Source organism: Tauraco erythrolophus, chromosome 13 (genome assembly GCF_009769465.1).
Source record: "Tauraco erythrolophus isolate bTauEry1 chromosome 13, bTauEry1.pri, whole genome shotgun sequence".
NCBI classification, from domain to species: Eukaryota; Metazoa; Chordata; class Aves; order Musophagiformes; family Musophagidae; genus Tauraco; species Tauraco erythrolophus.
Window position 1 is genome coordinate 19,864,795 of NC_141477.1, and position 16,365 is coordinate 19,881,159.

Here is a 16,365-nt window from a genome sequence, read left to right on the forward strand (position 1 = left end):
AGCTGGCCTCACTTTGCTGCCTTTGGAGTCAGTAGGTAAAACCTGCATGGGCCAAAAGGCAAGACTTAGACAACAAACTCAGCCATACTCACACCTGAACGAGGATTCGTTTCAAAGCAGTCACACTAACCACATGATAGCCATCCATACTGCCAAGGTGACAGCTGTCAAACCACACTCAGACCTTGTCAAGGTAAGATTACCTTTGAATCCAGACGCTCCAGGGAGTCCAACTGGACCAGTGGGTCCCACGTCACCCTTAATGCCTCGCAAGCCAAGAACACCAGGGAAACCTGGATTGCCTGTGTCACCTTGGTCAGAAGCTGGGCCGGGGGGCCCTTGTGGTCCTGGAAGACCTGGAAGACCTAGAAACAAAAGGGGCAAATAGCACAATCCCCTCCTGGGGAAAAGACAACGCTGGGGCTAACCCCAGCTTGTCTTTCTAGGGGACGGTCATTGTTTGGTGTCTATGTTTCCACGGGTGTCCTCCTCCCAAAGGAAAAGAATCAAACCCCACCTGCATTTATCCCCTTTAGGTCTCAAACTTTTAAATCCTTCTAACCACAGTAATTTTGCTTCAAATTCTGGGCCTGAGCACAGCCCTTGCCCCACCTGGTAGCTAGCCTGGTGACTCAGACATCCCCTAGGAGAATGAGAGCAGTGGCTTCAAATCCTTGGTCAGGGAAAAGCTTAGAATCTCAGCCTCTGTGAAGGCTGTGAGGTATTGAGTGGTTACCAATGCCATCATGACAAATCTTTCCAACTATACTTGCTGTCGACCCTGTGGCAAGTGCCTCTTATGTACCTCTAAGTGGCAATGAAGCTTTGCTGCCTCCCAGCTCACACAGGATACTTCTAAACTTTCCACGGAGCCTATGACTGCAGCTGCAGAAACCACAGTCCAAAAAAGAGCTGTTTCCAAATTTAGACATACTATGCTGGACTTAAGTACCTACCTAAGTGCCCAAATCTGTCTTCAGTACCACAACAGGTGAAATGAAAAGGATCTAGAGAGCTTTAGTAACAGGCTGTATCAAATGAGGATTCAATAGCAGGAATTGAAAACAGATCTTCTCATTCTCAATCCCTGATCTAAACCCCAGGTTATTAAAGTGACAGTACTCATCCAAGTCATTTCCCCTCAGAGCTCTTCAAAGGAAGTACGTAAAGAAACAGGAATCTCCTTAGCTAGTCCACTCTCCTTAAGAGGCCTCTCTTCATACCTGAACTCCCATCAGTTCCTGGATGACCAGCATCCCCAGGTCTCCCACGTATATCAGAAGGAAGAGAAGCTCCAGGTGTTCCTGGCAAGCCAGGCAGTCCCACAGGACCAGGGGGACCTAGAATAAGAAATACAAAGTGAGCGTACCCAAAGCTCTTCAGTGATCTTCACAGACATGGAGAGAAATAGCGGCTGAGCAGCATTTATATGGAGGAAAATAAAGAGATATCTCACTACACGAGGGGAAAAATCGCATATTCTTCTGTTCAGGAGAGGTATAGACACCGTAAGAACTGTGTAACCAACAGTTTCTCAAACACACAGCCACATCACGGATTTAACATCTATCTGTCAAACTACTAACCACCTCCGTGGCTTCAGGAGTTCTCTTTGGTAATTCTGCTGACCATGCAACCCATTGACCAAGGCTGCAATACATCCTGCTGGGCTTCCAGATCATCAATATTTACCCGTGTCTCCTGATGAGCCTTTTGGTCCAGGGAATCCTGGAGCTCCTCTACCCAAGCCTGGAGAACCTTCTTCACCCTTTGGACCCGGCAGACCTGCAGGACCTTTCAGTCCAGCTTCACTCAGACCTAATTAAACATGGTTAACAAAGATTAGAGAGCCTATTCTAATTGCCTAATAGCAGTTAAATTATTACACAAACTGAGTTGGAATATAAAATTAGTCATTTACTACTCTCTCTGCTGCTTTCAGTAGAGCAACAGAAAGAGAATTGGTGCCTCAAGTGCTACTCTGGCTGTGCAGAATGAATTTAAACAATCTGCAAGATGCTGAGAGAGAAGTGTATGACTGCTCTGGTCTTCCCACAAGCTCTTGCACAAGGATGTGACAGGATTTGCCTGCCAGCCTGTATGCTGGGTCTCTCAAGAGGATGCAACACAGACTCAAGCTTCTGGTCTTTAAATAATCTAGTGGGCTTCATGGTGCAGCGTGGAGAGATCATTTTGCATAGGCTACTGCAGAAGACACACTGAGGCACAAGTGGTGCAGGGCAGAGGCTCCCAGGAAAAGCTGCAGGGAGATGTTCAGCATGTCGCTCACGTAAGAGTGAATACTGAGCGGCTCTCTCAGATAGGAAACTTGTGGAGGATCTATATGCTGTAAATCATTACCTTCCAATAGAGAACGTTTTAAACAAAGAAAACACGTCTGTTGTTTGAGTTGTACACATGAAGACTGCTTGTCCATTTTCATGCATAAAATGTTTGCCACAAATTTTAAGTGCTGCTTTACAAGAGGACTGTAACTACGCAAGTCTCTTTGATAAGTTCTTTCTCCACCTCTTTACATTTAGTAAAGGAGTGTTTACAGAACAGGACCACAGACTATTTCATACGGTTAAAAATATGAAAAAATCAAGCAGAAGCTTCCCAAAAGCAGAATCGAGAATCTAATCAAAGAAATCAGCTTCTGATTTTACTGATGCCTTTCTTGAGCTCCCTATAAGGGAGGGCTATGAAAAGCAGTAAGGCAAGATGCCATTGCTAAGCCCAACTCAAAGCAAGCATCTGATGTTGCCCTGCTAAAATCAAATATCCAACAGAAATGGAAGTTTTGTGACTTCATTCCATTGACCTTCCAACAATGACATAGTCCTTCAGAAATTCAAGGACAACCATCACCAGAAAAGCCTCTTCACTCCACAGGCTGCATCCTATTCTTACTGGCATTGAATAAGAATTTGTTCATGCACACTCACTATCCTGAGGGTTTTTTTCAGGTTCTAATTATATCCAGAACTGGGTGAAATAGGGGAATTTTGTGGGGAACACTGCTCTCACGATGGACCAATATATACATTTCCCCAGCTATGACATTCTACTACATGCTTCCTTTACCTGGTGTTCCAGGAGACCCTTTTGTGCCTGGCAAGCCATTCAGACCATTTAAACCTGGAAATCCATGAAACCCTGGAGAGACATTGGGAACACATAAGTGAGTGAATAAGCAAATAATCTAGTTAGGTGGAAATGCATAAGATATTTCATGGAGACTAACATTTATGAGGAACCTGACACACAGTGGAACACAGTATGTAAAGTCTTCCTTCACACAGGCCCCCTTCGTGGAAACTTCCCACTGCTCTCACTGGTTTCACCCTCAGTGAACACCCATCAGTGATCCAAACCAAGCGAGAGCCTCTCCCTTCCCAGCCACTCCTCTGCTCATTTCTAGCAGCTGGTGCCTGCACTAACATCGCCAAGAAATGAGCTGGTTTCCCACACACAGCTGGCCCACACACACGAGTGCTGCCTGCCTGCTGTGATATACTTGGCCAAAACACTGGTTTTCTGAACCAATTTCTCCTCCCATGTGCAGGCTCCAGATATACCTTTAGGTCCTGCTGTTCCCTGAGCTCCAGGGAATCCGACAGATCCTGGCTGCCCTGGAGGTCCTGGTGGCCCAGGGATTCCTCTCGGCCCAGCATTTCCAGGGACTCCTAAAAACAAGGAGAAGAATGTTCCTGTACCACACATTCAGGCTGGAACAGTACACAGCTCCATCTTACAACTTCTTTTCCTGCACTTAACTCATAAGATGGGTGAATAAACTACTATTTAGATAAATCAAAACCACATCCAAATCTCTCCTCACTACTAGTATAGCACTTATCAAACTATGTATTTGACAGCTTTTTTTTTTTTTTTTTTAGTTGTAGCAAAGACATTCTTCATCATCCACCAAATAACACACTGGAACAGTTCCCATACTGAATAACTAATTAAATTGTTCTTCAAATAAAATATTACAATAACAACTTTCACTGTTTTCCCATCTTTAATCTTGATAACAATTCAAGAATCTGCCTGCTTGTTACACCACTACCTCAGACACTTGCAGTCATCCTTCTGGATAAATTTGGCACTAGAGGGGGAACAGACAGAAGTGTTGCAAAGGAAAATTTTAGAGCAGCCTTGCCCATAAGCAGCTGCAAAGAAGCTGCTACTGCTTGTATCTAACTGAGGTCTTCCCAATTTGCTAAAGGAATTCCTTTCGGTTTCAGTTGTGCAGGATTCGCCACATGGTTGACCCACAGGATCAGTCACGACAGGATAAGGTGACACACTAGTGTCAAATTCCTGTCGTCAACCTTCTTGTTTGAGCCTCAGCTGAGACAGGCCAACCACGGCTAAGGAAACAAGGTGAGGTTGTTCCACAGTCACACCACGAACTGCAGAACTTTGATGCCTAGTCCAGTACCTGCTGGTCCTTCTTGGCCAAGATCTCCTGGGCCACCTTTGAGCCCGTTCACCCCAGTGTTTCCTGGGTAGCCTGGTTCACCCTTGAGTCCTTCTCTGCCTCTCTCTCCTGAAAGGATAAAACCAGACAGCATGCTAGAGCTCAAGTCAAACTGGAGGAGGGTGTGAAGAGAATGAGAAACACATTATGTTGAGACTGTAGCAGTTGTGTCTGCTTAGCCACGGTCTGGACCCTGGACTGGACTCCCCGGATGCCAAATACCAGTGCAAAGTCACAAGTTCCTCCTCAAGAACTGAAGTGGAATCCAGCACTAGAATTGGGCTGTTCTCAGACATGTTCATTATCATCCAGATTCGTGCCCCCACCTGGATTCCAGACTCCTCAAATCTCACTTGTGGGAGAGGGCTAACATCTTTAAATTTATAGATTACAAAAATACCCAAACTGGGCAATGCTCTCCTGTTCAATCTCTAAAATTTTGCATTCTTGAAGTGAGCAATCAAGGGCTACTTCACCTGGGAACCCCGGGTCCCCTCGCTCTCCTTTTGGTCCAGTGATGCCAGGAATGCCAACAGACTCTCCCTGGTCACCTGGAAAAGAAAGACAAAGTGGGGAGGCCATTCCATAATTGACTGTGGGGAGCAGTTTTCAGGGCTGCTCAACAGAATTATTTATGAAAATAAACCTTGTGTATACTTGAAATTCATGGTGCAAACAAAGACAACAGTGAGTGATGTACCTGTGTTTGAAAATGCTTATCAACAGCAATGGTTGCAAATTCACTCATGTGAATGCATGATAAGACAAATATTTATGGCAGACAAAACATCTTGCCCTTTACACTTTTGACACAGGGAGATGAGAGAGAAGGGTGCCTCTCGTACTGTCCCACATGCTTCACACTGTGCTGAGGCCAATCTTTCTTAGAACCATAAAGTATTTGGTCTTGAGACTGGTCTGAATGAAGGCCCTTACAAGAGGACATGTACTTTGGAGGCAGTCACTGCAGAGCCAACAGACACTTCTTCTACTCATTCATTTTAGTCATGAATGTTAGGACTGTTGTGTACTGAAAGACCATGTACACTACTAAAGATTTCTTACCCTTTGGACCAGGGAGGCCGACAGGTCCTGGGAATCCAAGTGTTCCTGTGATACCATCTGAACCCTGAAAAAAAACCCCACCAAAATCAGTCTTTACTTTTTATTCTTGCTGTTTCAAGTTTGGGTCATGTGGGATAACAGACTGCAAAGATGTAGAAAGAAATACTATCCAAAGTGTCATTCAAGAGTATGAGCCAAACAAAAACAATCTGGAAGTTTTGTAAGGAAAAGTCCTGCCAGCTTCTGCTGCTTTGCTATAGAAGTACCAATTAGAACATAGAATTTTCCTAAAAGCACTTAGAGAAGATTAAGATACTTAAGAAAGTATTTACCCTCTCTCCTGGCATTCCCGGAAATCCTATGATACCATGTGTACCCTTCTGTCCTGGCAGCCCAGGCTGTCCAGGTGGACCAGGGAAGCCTGGATCACCATGAAGACCTCTCTCTTTGCTTGCTGACCCAACTGGACCAGGGAGACCAGGCTGTCCACGGCTTCCTGGAATTCCTTTATCACCTAGGTTTTACAAAAGAGTGTAATTTCCTTTCACAATACAGATATTCAGCTCATTTGGACCAATTGACCTGTTACCCAAAGCTCCCCTTAAAGAAAAGAAAGGGATGGCACTAACTCTGCAGAACAGAGCTTCAAAGGAAAATAGTTTTCTCAAAATTCATAATTTCCATATGCAAATCTTGCTAGAATGTGAATGGCAGAACAGAGAATAGCAATACTGCAGGCACTGCCAAAGGACAGACCATGCTTCACGAGAATAAGCACAGTTACTGAACAATCATACTGACAATGAACTAGCACGTTGTGAAATACCTCTAGGTCCAGGGAATCCTCCAAGTCCAGCTAATCCAGGATCTCCTTTGTCTCCCTTGAATTGCAGTGCCTGTTCTGGAGGCCCAAGAACAGGAAGACCAGGTGGACCTACATCACCTCTGTCACCTGAAGAAATAAGAAGTCAGGAAATCTTCTTGCAAAATAATCTACCAGAGAAAGGGTCTAACACTAGAAGCTGGCAGACAAAACCAGAACTTCCACATCTCCTGATGCAAATTCACCAGTAAGTGTTCAGCATCTTTGGCAACCAGGTGAAAGTATTTCACAAGGAAGAAAAAAACACAGTATTTAGAAGAAATCATTAAATATGCAGACATCTCAAAAAAGCCTCTTAAGTCCCTCTGCTGCACAGCCAGCAAAAGCCTTTCAGCCGTTTCTCACCTTTTTGACCTTGGAGTCCCACAACTCCAGGGCTCCCTTTTTCTCCAGCTGTGCCAGGAGCTCCTTTAAAGCCATTCACCCCAGGGACACCAGGCAGTCCTGGCATGCCAGGGAAACCAAGCAGGCCAGAAGACCCTTTCTCGCCTGTACAGAAAAGTTGAGAAACAGAAAGGGAAAATTAGTCTTTTCTGGTACACTGCATACCCACCTAGCTGGCAGCAGGAGTCTGGACAGTCACCCACATCTGGGGAGTAAAACTTCACGGTGCAAGCACAGCACGGCCACCTCACAGGTCTCCACTCATCACACTTTCAACCAGTACTTTTCAGTACACCTTTGACAGCCTGGTCCTGCTTCCACTGAAGAGCAAAACCCAATCCATTTCCTAGAGAGTAACATGCAGTTCCATGGCTGTGTTACTCTCTGCCTAAAATAACGCAGAATTCTCCAAGTAACCAACGATCCTATTGGCGTTTAACGACCACACGGATTGTGAAATTTCACTTCCTATTTGGTGTGTGCTTCATTCTCTCCCTTCTAGAAATTTCATTCGCTGTTTGTCATTTCTTCAATTTTCTTGTCTATCTTGATTTACACAATCCTTTGTCCATAAGCACCCAAGGTCTTTAAGATGGATCTCCTTATGACCACAATTTGATAATTAAATCTATCATTTGCAATTCGTAACTCGGCAGCAAAATGAATTCCAACACTAGTTGGGAATTCATATGGCATTCATATTTCAAGTTGGGCCTAAAAATCAGCATTAACAAGGTTATTTCTTTGTGGGCACCGTAATCTCAGACTATTCTCCTAGTGGAACACGTACCTTTTGGCCCAGAGAAACCTGGACGTCCATCTTGACCGAAAGGCCCAGGTGGCCCTAAGAATCCTCTTTCCCCAGGAGATCCTGGAGCACCATCGAGACCTGGGAAGCCTTTCATACCAGCAGGGCCTTGTGGACCTACATCCCCAGTCAAGCCTTTTACTCCAGGAAGCCCTGAATCAATACAAGAACAGAATTTATAGACTGTATCACACAAACACTAGGACAATTTTGAGGACAGCTTCCCAAACTCTTTAAACACAGCATTGTTTTTAATGACAAATGGACCTTACGGCACATGCAGCCTACTAGAAGGCATAAAGCTTAGAATTGCAAAAGCATTAGTCATCTAATAATAAAATACCTAGGAAGGAGGTTACTGCCTACATCACTACACAACTGGCAAGAGTGAAACCCCTTATGATGTGTCCATTTTTGTCTCCTTTACCAGACACTAAACTGTAGCGCACCAGTCTTACCTTCATCAAGGCAGCCAAACCAGAAGGGGAAGCATCATTAATGCCAGCTTCTGCTACCTACCCCATCCTCTGGGTGAACCAGAGATCAATTGGAGAGGCTTGTTTTTGTGAGTTTCCATTCCACCTTGGTGGTTAAAGTGTCATTTCTCAAGAGCAAATCGCTCACTAAGGGAACAAGCTTCTGGTTGTGCTGTCACAAAACCAACACCATATGCACTGTTTTGCCTCTAAATGTTTCTGAGTGTTTCTAGCTGAGGCTTTGTAATGGTTTGCAATTTTAAATAAAGGCTCAAACCACTGAAAACAGAATGCTCAGATCCAAAGAGAGGAAGAGAATTAAAAAACAGGTGGCTTCTGAAAAATGGCATTTGCGGCAGTAGCACCCAATACACGAGCTTTGTTATGCTCAGGGCTTAAATTTTTTAAGCTACTACTTCGTATTTTTTAAAGCAAAAGATGAAATGGTTGCTTTATTTAAGAAGACCAAGAAAGCAACACACACTTAAAATCTGTACATATTAAGGATTTTCTTACAGGCTTCAGGCTTTGTCACTGTCTGAGCATTCTCACTACAATGGTTCTTTGCCTTTTGGTTTGATCAGCAATAATAAGGGGTATCACCTATAGTCAATGCAATTCTTGTAGCATTAAAAGCTAGGTTGTTAGTCCATGAGCTTTTATGCTACACTGCATTTTCTCACCTTGACAGCCTATGTGAAGAACCCATAACCAAACAGTGTGACATCAGAAATGGAGAATTGATGATAAATGGAATAGAAACATGGTGAAGGAAAAAACAGACAAAATACGTAAACAGAAAGAACAAGGGTACAAAAGAAATTAATGATTTAGAGAGGCAACAGCTGCAAAAAACTTAATCACTTGGAGCTTATCATCCTAGCAATGGGAGGTTTTTAAAAATAGTTGAAGGAAAGTCATATATGGCATACAGTCCAAAAATGTAAAATAGAGAGGCAAAAGGAATGTTAACGTTAAAATAAAAAAGACTTTAAAACTCCATGTTTTTCATCTCAAATGACACTAATGCTTTCATTCATTTGTTGTCACTGTGATGCAGCACTGTCATTCTGCCTGCCAGAGCAGACAAATTATGTCACAGACCATTATCTACTGATTCCTAGGTCCTCCATTGCTTGGTTCTCAACTCTTGCATATGCTGTTATCACAAAACAGTCTTTTTTTAGTCTTTCCTTAGTTGGTGCAGCTTGAGAGGTACTGCTGTACTCAAGCAGTGGATTTTTTACCCCTTAGAGTGGGGAAATAAATTTCTCTTCTGCCCCAGCAATGAGAGAGACAGGGAAGACAAGTGCTTGTTCTGAGAACACCAATATTTTTTCAATCCATCAAAGTCACATTTCGAGCAACCTCATACGTTAGAAATTAATCATCATGAAAACGGTAGATGAAGATTAGTCAATGATACAGCCAGCATGTAAGAGCAGAGATGTTAAAAGTATCAAGACATTTAAGATGCTTTCTCCTATCTTTCTGCTGTACTTCTTAAAGCCTTGGGGTAACATTCCTAGGCAGGAGTCGTCCAGCAGTCAGAGGCGAAAGGCTCAAATTCTGCCCTCCATTACCCCTAACCAGATGCAGAAGCTCACTCCTAGCAAATGCCAAATCTCTCCCACGCTTTCTCAACACCGCAGTGTCCAGCTTGGCTACTTGTCTTCATTTGAAGACATTACATACCTGGTGCTCCTGCAAGGCCAACTGACCCCAAGGGTCCTGGTTTTCCCTTAATGCCAAAAGGACCTCCAGGACCAGGAGGTCCCCGCAATCCAGGGACACCCGAATATCCCGGATTACCCTGTTCGCCTTTAATACCTAGAAGGCCTGGTCTTCCATCTAACCCTGGGAACGGAGAGGTGGGAGGTTACAGAACAAATAAAACAAAATTCACACTCTTAATTAAAAGTTTTAATAAAAAACCTTTGAGTTGCATTAAATTCTAATAGAAAATGAGCAAATCGCCACCTGTGAGCAGCTTAGAACACTGCTAACACAGTATCTTAAAGAGAGTGGAAAGAGGAAATCTTTTTGAAAGAGAGACAGTTTGATATTTCCAGATACGAGTAGTATCAGTGTTTACCTTTTGGTCCCGGAAATCCAAGATCACCTGTAAGTCCTTTATCACCTGGTAGCCCAGGTCGGCCACGCTCTCCCAGGGTTCCACTCTCAGCACCAAATACATCTCCAGGAGCTCCTTTTGTCCCAGCTAAGCCTGTAGCACCCATTTTGCCAGGCAAACCATCTGTTCCATCCAGTCCTGGAAGTCCTTGTGACCCTTGCTCTCCTCGAGGCCCAGGGAAGCCTTAAAGAGAAAAACAGTAAGTGTAACTCAATTGTAGTACAGAACAGTATCTCTAACAAAATCAACATTTCAAAAATTTTCATGCAAGAAAAAGTTGTTTGGAAAGTTGCAGAATGTTTCAGTATGGACTTAGAAACAACTGGTGACAAAAAGTGATGAAACTCTTTCATACAGTTAAAATATCCTTTCATATTATTATTTTTTTCTTTTTAAAGAAAAGAATAATTTAGGAGTATCTGGGAGCTGCGGCTAGTTGCAGCTTGGTTTCACTAGATGGCAGATTAAGCAAAAAGAACAAAAAAAGGAGGAAAATGGCCTTTTCAGGCTACAGACAGGCAGTATCTCACTACCATGATCAATCACAAAAGCTGCAAAGATGCCATATTCATCACACCTTTCTTACTCTGTCCTCTATGTCAAGCAATTTCTGGCACAGTGGGGCAGAAGACACTGGCAGCTTTGGAATAAGGAGGACTGGAAAGTAATCTCCCTGTTCCAAGCAGACACTAAACTGCACTGATGTGTGGATGTCACACTGCTCAGGGGTTATGTCATGAAATCTGTGACCCCATAAAGATACATCTTCCTTTAATGTAGTGAAAGAATAAGAGATTTCTTCAGCCACATCCAGAGAAATCTGACAGCAACCTAGCTTTAGGAATCCTCCCTCATCACCTCTGCTTCTTGCTTTTTATTTACACAATCATCAGAAATTCCCACAGCTAAAATGAGTCCAAACATTGTGTACAACGTGCCTTTACCAGAGTATCATATGGCTTAAAATGAGTTTTACACTAAACTTGTAGTTAACCTAAACTGTAACAAAGCACATGATGATGGTCTCTGGAGAAATAAATTGTGTTGGTTGTTCTCTTTTCTTCCAGCAGTGATAAAACATCATAGGGAGGTAACAAGTAGCTTGAACATTTATTTGTTCTCTTCCAAGCTGCAATCATTTGCTTGCAGAGATTGCATCTGGAAGGAGCACAATGGAGCCCTCAACGGAGCGTTACAATTGTACTAGGTAAATAAGTGGTGTAGAAGGTCGGACAACTCTTTTCATAAAATATGGTACACATTAGACAATAAAAAGAACTCCAGTAACACCCCTCTTACCAGGTTCCCCTTGTAAGCCTATTATTCCTGGAGTCCCTGGCTGTCCTTTTGACCCATGTAATCCGGGTTGACCTGGAATGCCAGGAAAGCCTTTGCTGCCTTTGGGACCTAAGGGTAAAAACAGATTAATAAATAATATTAATGAATCAATAGTGAAGACAAAAACAGCACAAGAAAACAGGATCAGATCTTTTCTGCAAAGCTAGTGCTGAAAATTGCTGGATACACAATTTAAGTTAAAGTCTCAAAGCTATGGCTGTTTTATCAGCTACATAAACACAGAAGGAGAGACAGAAGGAGAGAGTTTGTGTTCAAAGGCTACTTGAAAGGGAAAAAATGGTTCAGTCATTATGATCCTCCACAAGAGTTTTGGAAAAAAAAAAAAAAAGAGAACATTGTTCCACCAGTTAACTCTCTGGAATAAGGAGATATCACTCAGAGGAGATTAATTAGCAGGTATTATCTTCCTTGAGGACCAAGTGCTTCTTGGTAGTCACAGCCAGTGCCTTACAATCAGCTTGTCTCCCTACCTGGCAATCCTGGAAAGCCGGGAGTCCCTGGGGGCCCGTATGCTCCAGGAACTATGCAGGGCAAGGTGATACCTAAAACAAAGAAACACTGAGGTTGCACGCAGCCCCTTTCAGAGACTGTCAGAGGAGGAACATTTAGTATCCAGATGTTTTTTACAGGACATATCCCAAGTGGCTGAGAGTGAACTTACGCACATCAAACACTGCTGACATCTCAAATACGTGATGTTAAAGAAAAGAAAAGGCATTTGGAGCCTGGTGATGCTGCTTTACAATGAAAACTACTGACTCAGTGCTTTACAATAAAAGGTAGCAACTACTGCTGTGGACTACTTGTAGCATATCATCCATGGCCTCCACTCGGCAACTACTCCTCCCCATGGCAAGGCATTGAAAGGTCAGTCTGTGACTCAGAGAGCTTAAGGTCCAGGTTGAGAGATTTCCAAGTCAGTGGGAGCTGACAGGTTTAAAAATCGAGGATGTTTCTAAGCTCTATATAAACAGTACGCTACAGTGTGAAATACTAACGTGAATGTGCACATGCAAGATAAAATACCTATCTAGGGAATATTGCCAGGTGTTTAAAAAAACCTGTCACCCAAGAGTTTAGGCCAGAGAGATGCATGCACGGAGGGTGGAATAGCAAGGATTTTTCATTTCAGACTTACTCTCCAACTGCTTCTTCTACAGTCTGTCAGACTAAGAAATAACGACATGGCTTAAAAGTTTATTAGCAGCAAGCAAGACTCAGCAATTGCAAAGCTCTTTGACTGCCTTCCACTTCTCAAAAAAAGGCTCTGTTTGTACTGGCAATCCCTTTTTGGTGGAATGAAATTTATGTGGCATTATCTGAGTTGCCAGCACATCAGATTCACCTGAAAGATCTCAGGCACTTCCAACATTCCTCCTTGCAGGTCACTGACAATTTGAAGTCACATTCACGCAGTCACAGGAATTATTATCACAAAAACTAATTCAAGACTTTCCAACTCCAGAAATGTTTCCAGTTATTTTAAGAGGAGTCTGTGCTAGAACTATTGCATTAGCTCCTAGGCTGTAACAGCTGGCAGAGACATTCTACTAAAGTAATTTGGAGAAGAGAGGCAGGTTTTTTTCATTACTCTGAACACTTTTATATGCACAGAGAAAGAGCTGCCTAACTGCACTGTTGCCCAAGATTTGCTAATTCAAATCTGGCATCAACTACAAGACCGATTAAGGATGAGATAATCAGGTATCACAGATACAATGTTTCCCGTTTCCTTACAACTCTCTTTGCAGGATCCTTCTATTCAAGCTCCATTCCCAGACTGACAAGCCAAATTTATTCATCAGCCACTCAAGAGCACTTCAAATTGTGACTGCTTTCAGTCCCGAGGAGGTAATCTGGTCTAAATCAGATAACACCGGAAGGATTTCTTCCAGCACAGCAACACGAGTTAAACACTTTTTTTCAGAAAAGATTTTCAGATGACTAATGAATTTTATTAACAAAAGACATTGAGTCAATCTATTTCCTGGATAAATCCAATCAAATCATAGAATCATAGAATGATTAGGGTTGGAAAGGACCTTAAAGATCATCTAGTTCCAAACCCCCCTGCCACGGCCAGGGACACCTTCCACTACACCAGGTTGCCCAAAGCCTCATCCAACCTGGCCTTGAACACTTCCAGGGATGGGGCATCCACAACTTCTCTGGGCAACCTGTGCCAGTGCCTCACCACCCTCAATGTAAAGAATTTCTTTCTTATATCTAACCTAAATCTGCCCTCTTTCAGTTTAAATCCATTGCCCCTTGTCCTAGCACTACACACCCTTGTAAAAAGTCCCTCTCCAGCTTTCCTGTAGGCCCCCTTTACGTACTGGAAGGCTGATAGAAGATCTCCCCGGAGCCTTCTCTTCTCCAGGCTGAACAGCCTCAACTCTCTCAGCCTGTTGAGTGGACATTCTGCATGGACAATAAATATGGCACTTTGCTTCTGACATGAACAGTGGGAACAGGGGTCTTAAAAGGATAAAAACTCATAAAGTAATCCAATATATCTTTTCTGGTACAAAGGCTGTAAAGATCCCTACAAATTTTTAGGTTGAAACAGCACTAAGAACTGGTTCAACGACATTTTCCAACTCTGTTCACAAAAGGCTATGTGAAAATCTTTTGATATCGATGCCTACCTTCAACCAGAGACAGAAAGTTAAGCTTTCAGTTTAGGGTCCAGCCCCAAACCAGTCAGGGTTGGCAGATTTGAGCATCACTCTCTCATAGTGCCAAATGACAGAGAATGATTCTTTTTTGACCTCCCACTTCCACCCCTTTCATTCCACTCTCAACCCCAATTTGCATGATTTCATTATTTTGACTGTGTGACGGATTTAATTATTCAACTTGTGAGAAGAAAGAACAATCCTAATCTCAAATTCTAGCTAGATGGAGGCTGCTGACAGGTATCAGCTCTAGTATAAAGAAACAAGCAAGGCTCATGTGGAAAGTGGGATGTAGCAGGGAAAGAGAGTGAACACAACCCCCAGGGTGTCTAATCTACTCACATTTTGAGATGCTATTCAAATTCTGAAGGAAACATGAGAACATTCTCTACTTTGATGTGAGAGAACCAAAAGTCAGTTCTCAATTCATTACTTTCTCTTGATGTAAGGCATTCACTGACAGCAAAATTCGTTTAAAAATTACTATGTTAATGACAACGTATCTACACAGAGTTGCAGTAACACTTCCATTCTTACACAAAGCCAAAGAGTGGTCTATTTTCATCTGTGACAGCAATTCATCTTTTTAGTCAGCACTAACTTTAAGAACAGAGGTTCAAAACTAAAATATCCATGATCCATTTTACGCTTCAAATGGACACAGGCACCAAATACCATGATTGCAAGATGTAACACACATGTTGTTTCCTGCACTTGGGTACACATTGACAGGGCATTCTTTTGGTAAGGAAAAAGTTAAATGATAAGTTAAAAAGTTAAAATGGTAAGATAAAAAGTTAAAATAAAAATTCCAGTTCTGGTCTTCTGCAATCCTGTGTGAGCCTGATGCTGAATGCTTTATCAAGTAAAAAGTTGAGGTGCATCATCTCTGAGACATTTCCTCCTCGGACACAGTACAATAAAGAACGACATTTTTCTAAAAGCAAGCATTTGGGGCAGCAACTGGCATGGAAAGGGAAGTTTAATTAATACTGTTACATTCACATTACACGGCTTTAAGGACTGTCTTACATGAGTTTTCCAAAAACAACTCTGTACCAGAGCATATTCTGTATTTTATACAGTAGAATACTTGAACAACAGATATTTCATGAGGCTTAGTGTAAAAATTATATAAGCAAAATGTAGTGCTCTGCAGCTATTCAGTACCCTACATTATCACAGTTTACTCAATAATATCCCAGTATCAAAGATATTAAATAATTATGAAACCATCATGTCAGGCATAAAAGCAAAATATAGGTAATTCCAACATTTTTGAGTAATCTCTTAAAATCAGGTAAAATCAGTCTAGCTTTTTATAAAATACTGAGTTAGACTTTTCCAAAGCAAGACTGTTTCATGCTGTTTTACTGGATGTGGCATGAACTTGAACAAAATCCTCCAGCGTAACATAGTAACATCAGTAGGTCAGAGTCTCTAAAAATGTTTTTCCTTATTTTCACGATAAAGCCTTTCGGTCTGCGCAGTATAAGAAACGATTATTTTTTCCACCCACTCACATTTCTTTAATATTAGATGAAACTTACAGCATCAAAGGGTCTTTTAATGTATGCAAATTATTTCCTAGTATGGAGGGAATAATGCATTCACAAGTTTTCTTACACATCTCTACAGAGGTGCAAACTGAGCTGGCTAATGACTTACTCACACTTTCCCACATACTTTGACTATAGATACTCTCCCACAAAGGACCACTCATTGTTAGCAAAGCTTTGATGTAGCATTCATAATAAGCTGGCTTCTGATGTGCTCCACAGAATATCCAGAGTTCACACCACGCACAGAGCATTTTACTTTTACTTATCTTACAACGCGATTTTAATTTAGTGGCTTTTGTAAGAGACCATTTACCAAACAGAGATGTAAGCATTCATAGCTACAAATTAGTAAAGCTTTCAGCATTTAGCCTGTGACTTGAATTGGAAAAAAAGCTTATGCAGACTGTTCTGGGGGACTTTAATGCTAGCTGTCTCCTCACCCCATAACAACAACCCAGCATGACACTGGTGTGAGGTAACACACCATCCGGCGTGTCTCTGTAACCTTCCCAGTGCTCTTCCGGACT

The 16,365-nt window shown here is 42.4% G+C and overlaps 1 protein-coding gene across 1 annotated transcript in view; it reads right to left on the reverse strand.

The window, feature by feature from the left end:
• The window catches only part of COL4A6 (collagen type IV alpha 6 chain), a 136,193-nt gene that overhangs the window by 5,522 nt on the left and 114,306 nt on the right, over positions 1-16,365 (reverse strand). The window contains exons 24-39 of the mRNA XM_086619911.1: positions 12,069-12,140; positions 11,539-11,646; positions 10,201-10,422; positions 9,801-9,962; positions 7,612-7,782; positions 6,783-6,926; positions 6,381-6,506; positions 5,887-6,068; positions 5,555-5,618; positions 4,966-5,040; positions 4,451-4,558; positions 3,582-3,689; positions 3,088-3,159; positions 1,693-1,818; positions 1,224-1,340; positions 204-365 (exon numbers count right to left, since the gene is read on the reverse strand). Coding sequence (XP_086476037.1) covers positions 204-365; positions 1,224-1,340; positions 1,693-1,818; positions 3,088-3,159; positions 3,582-3,689; positions 4,451-4,558; positions 4,966-5,040; positions 5,555-5,618; positions 5,887-6,068; positions 6,381-6,506; positions 6,783-6,926; positions 7,612-7,782; positions 9,801-9,962; positions 10,201-10,422; positions 11,539-11,646; positions 12,069-12,140 — 2,019 coding nt within the window. The remainder of the gene's footprint in view (positions 1-203; positions 366-1,223; positions 1,341-1,692; positions 1,819-3,087; positions 3,160-3,581; positions 3,690-4,450; positions 4,559-4,965; positions 5,041-5,554; positions 5,619-5,886; positions 6,069-6,380; positions 6,507-6,782; positions 6,927-7,611; positions 7,783-9,800; positions 9,963-10,200; positions 10,423-11,538; positions 11,647-12,068; positions 12,141-16,365) is intronic.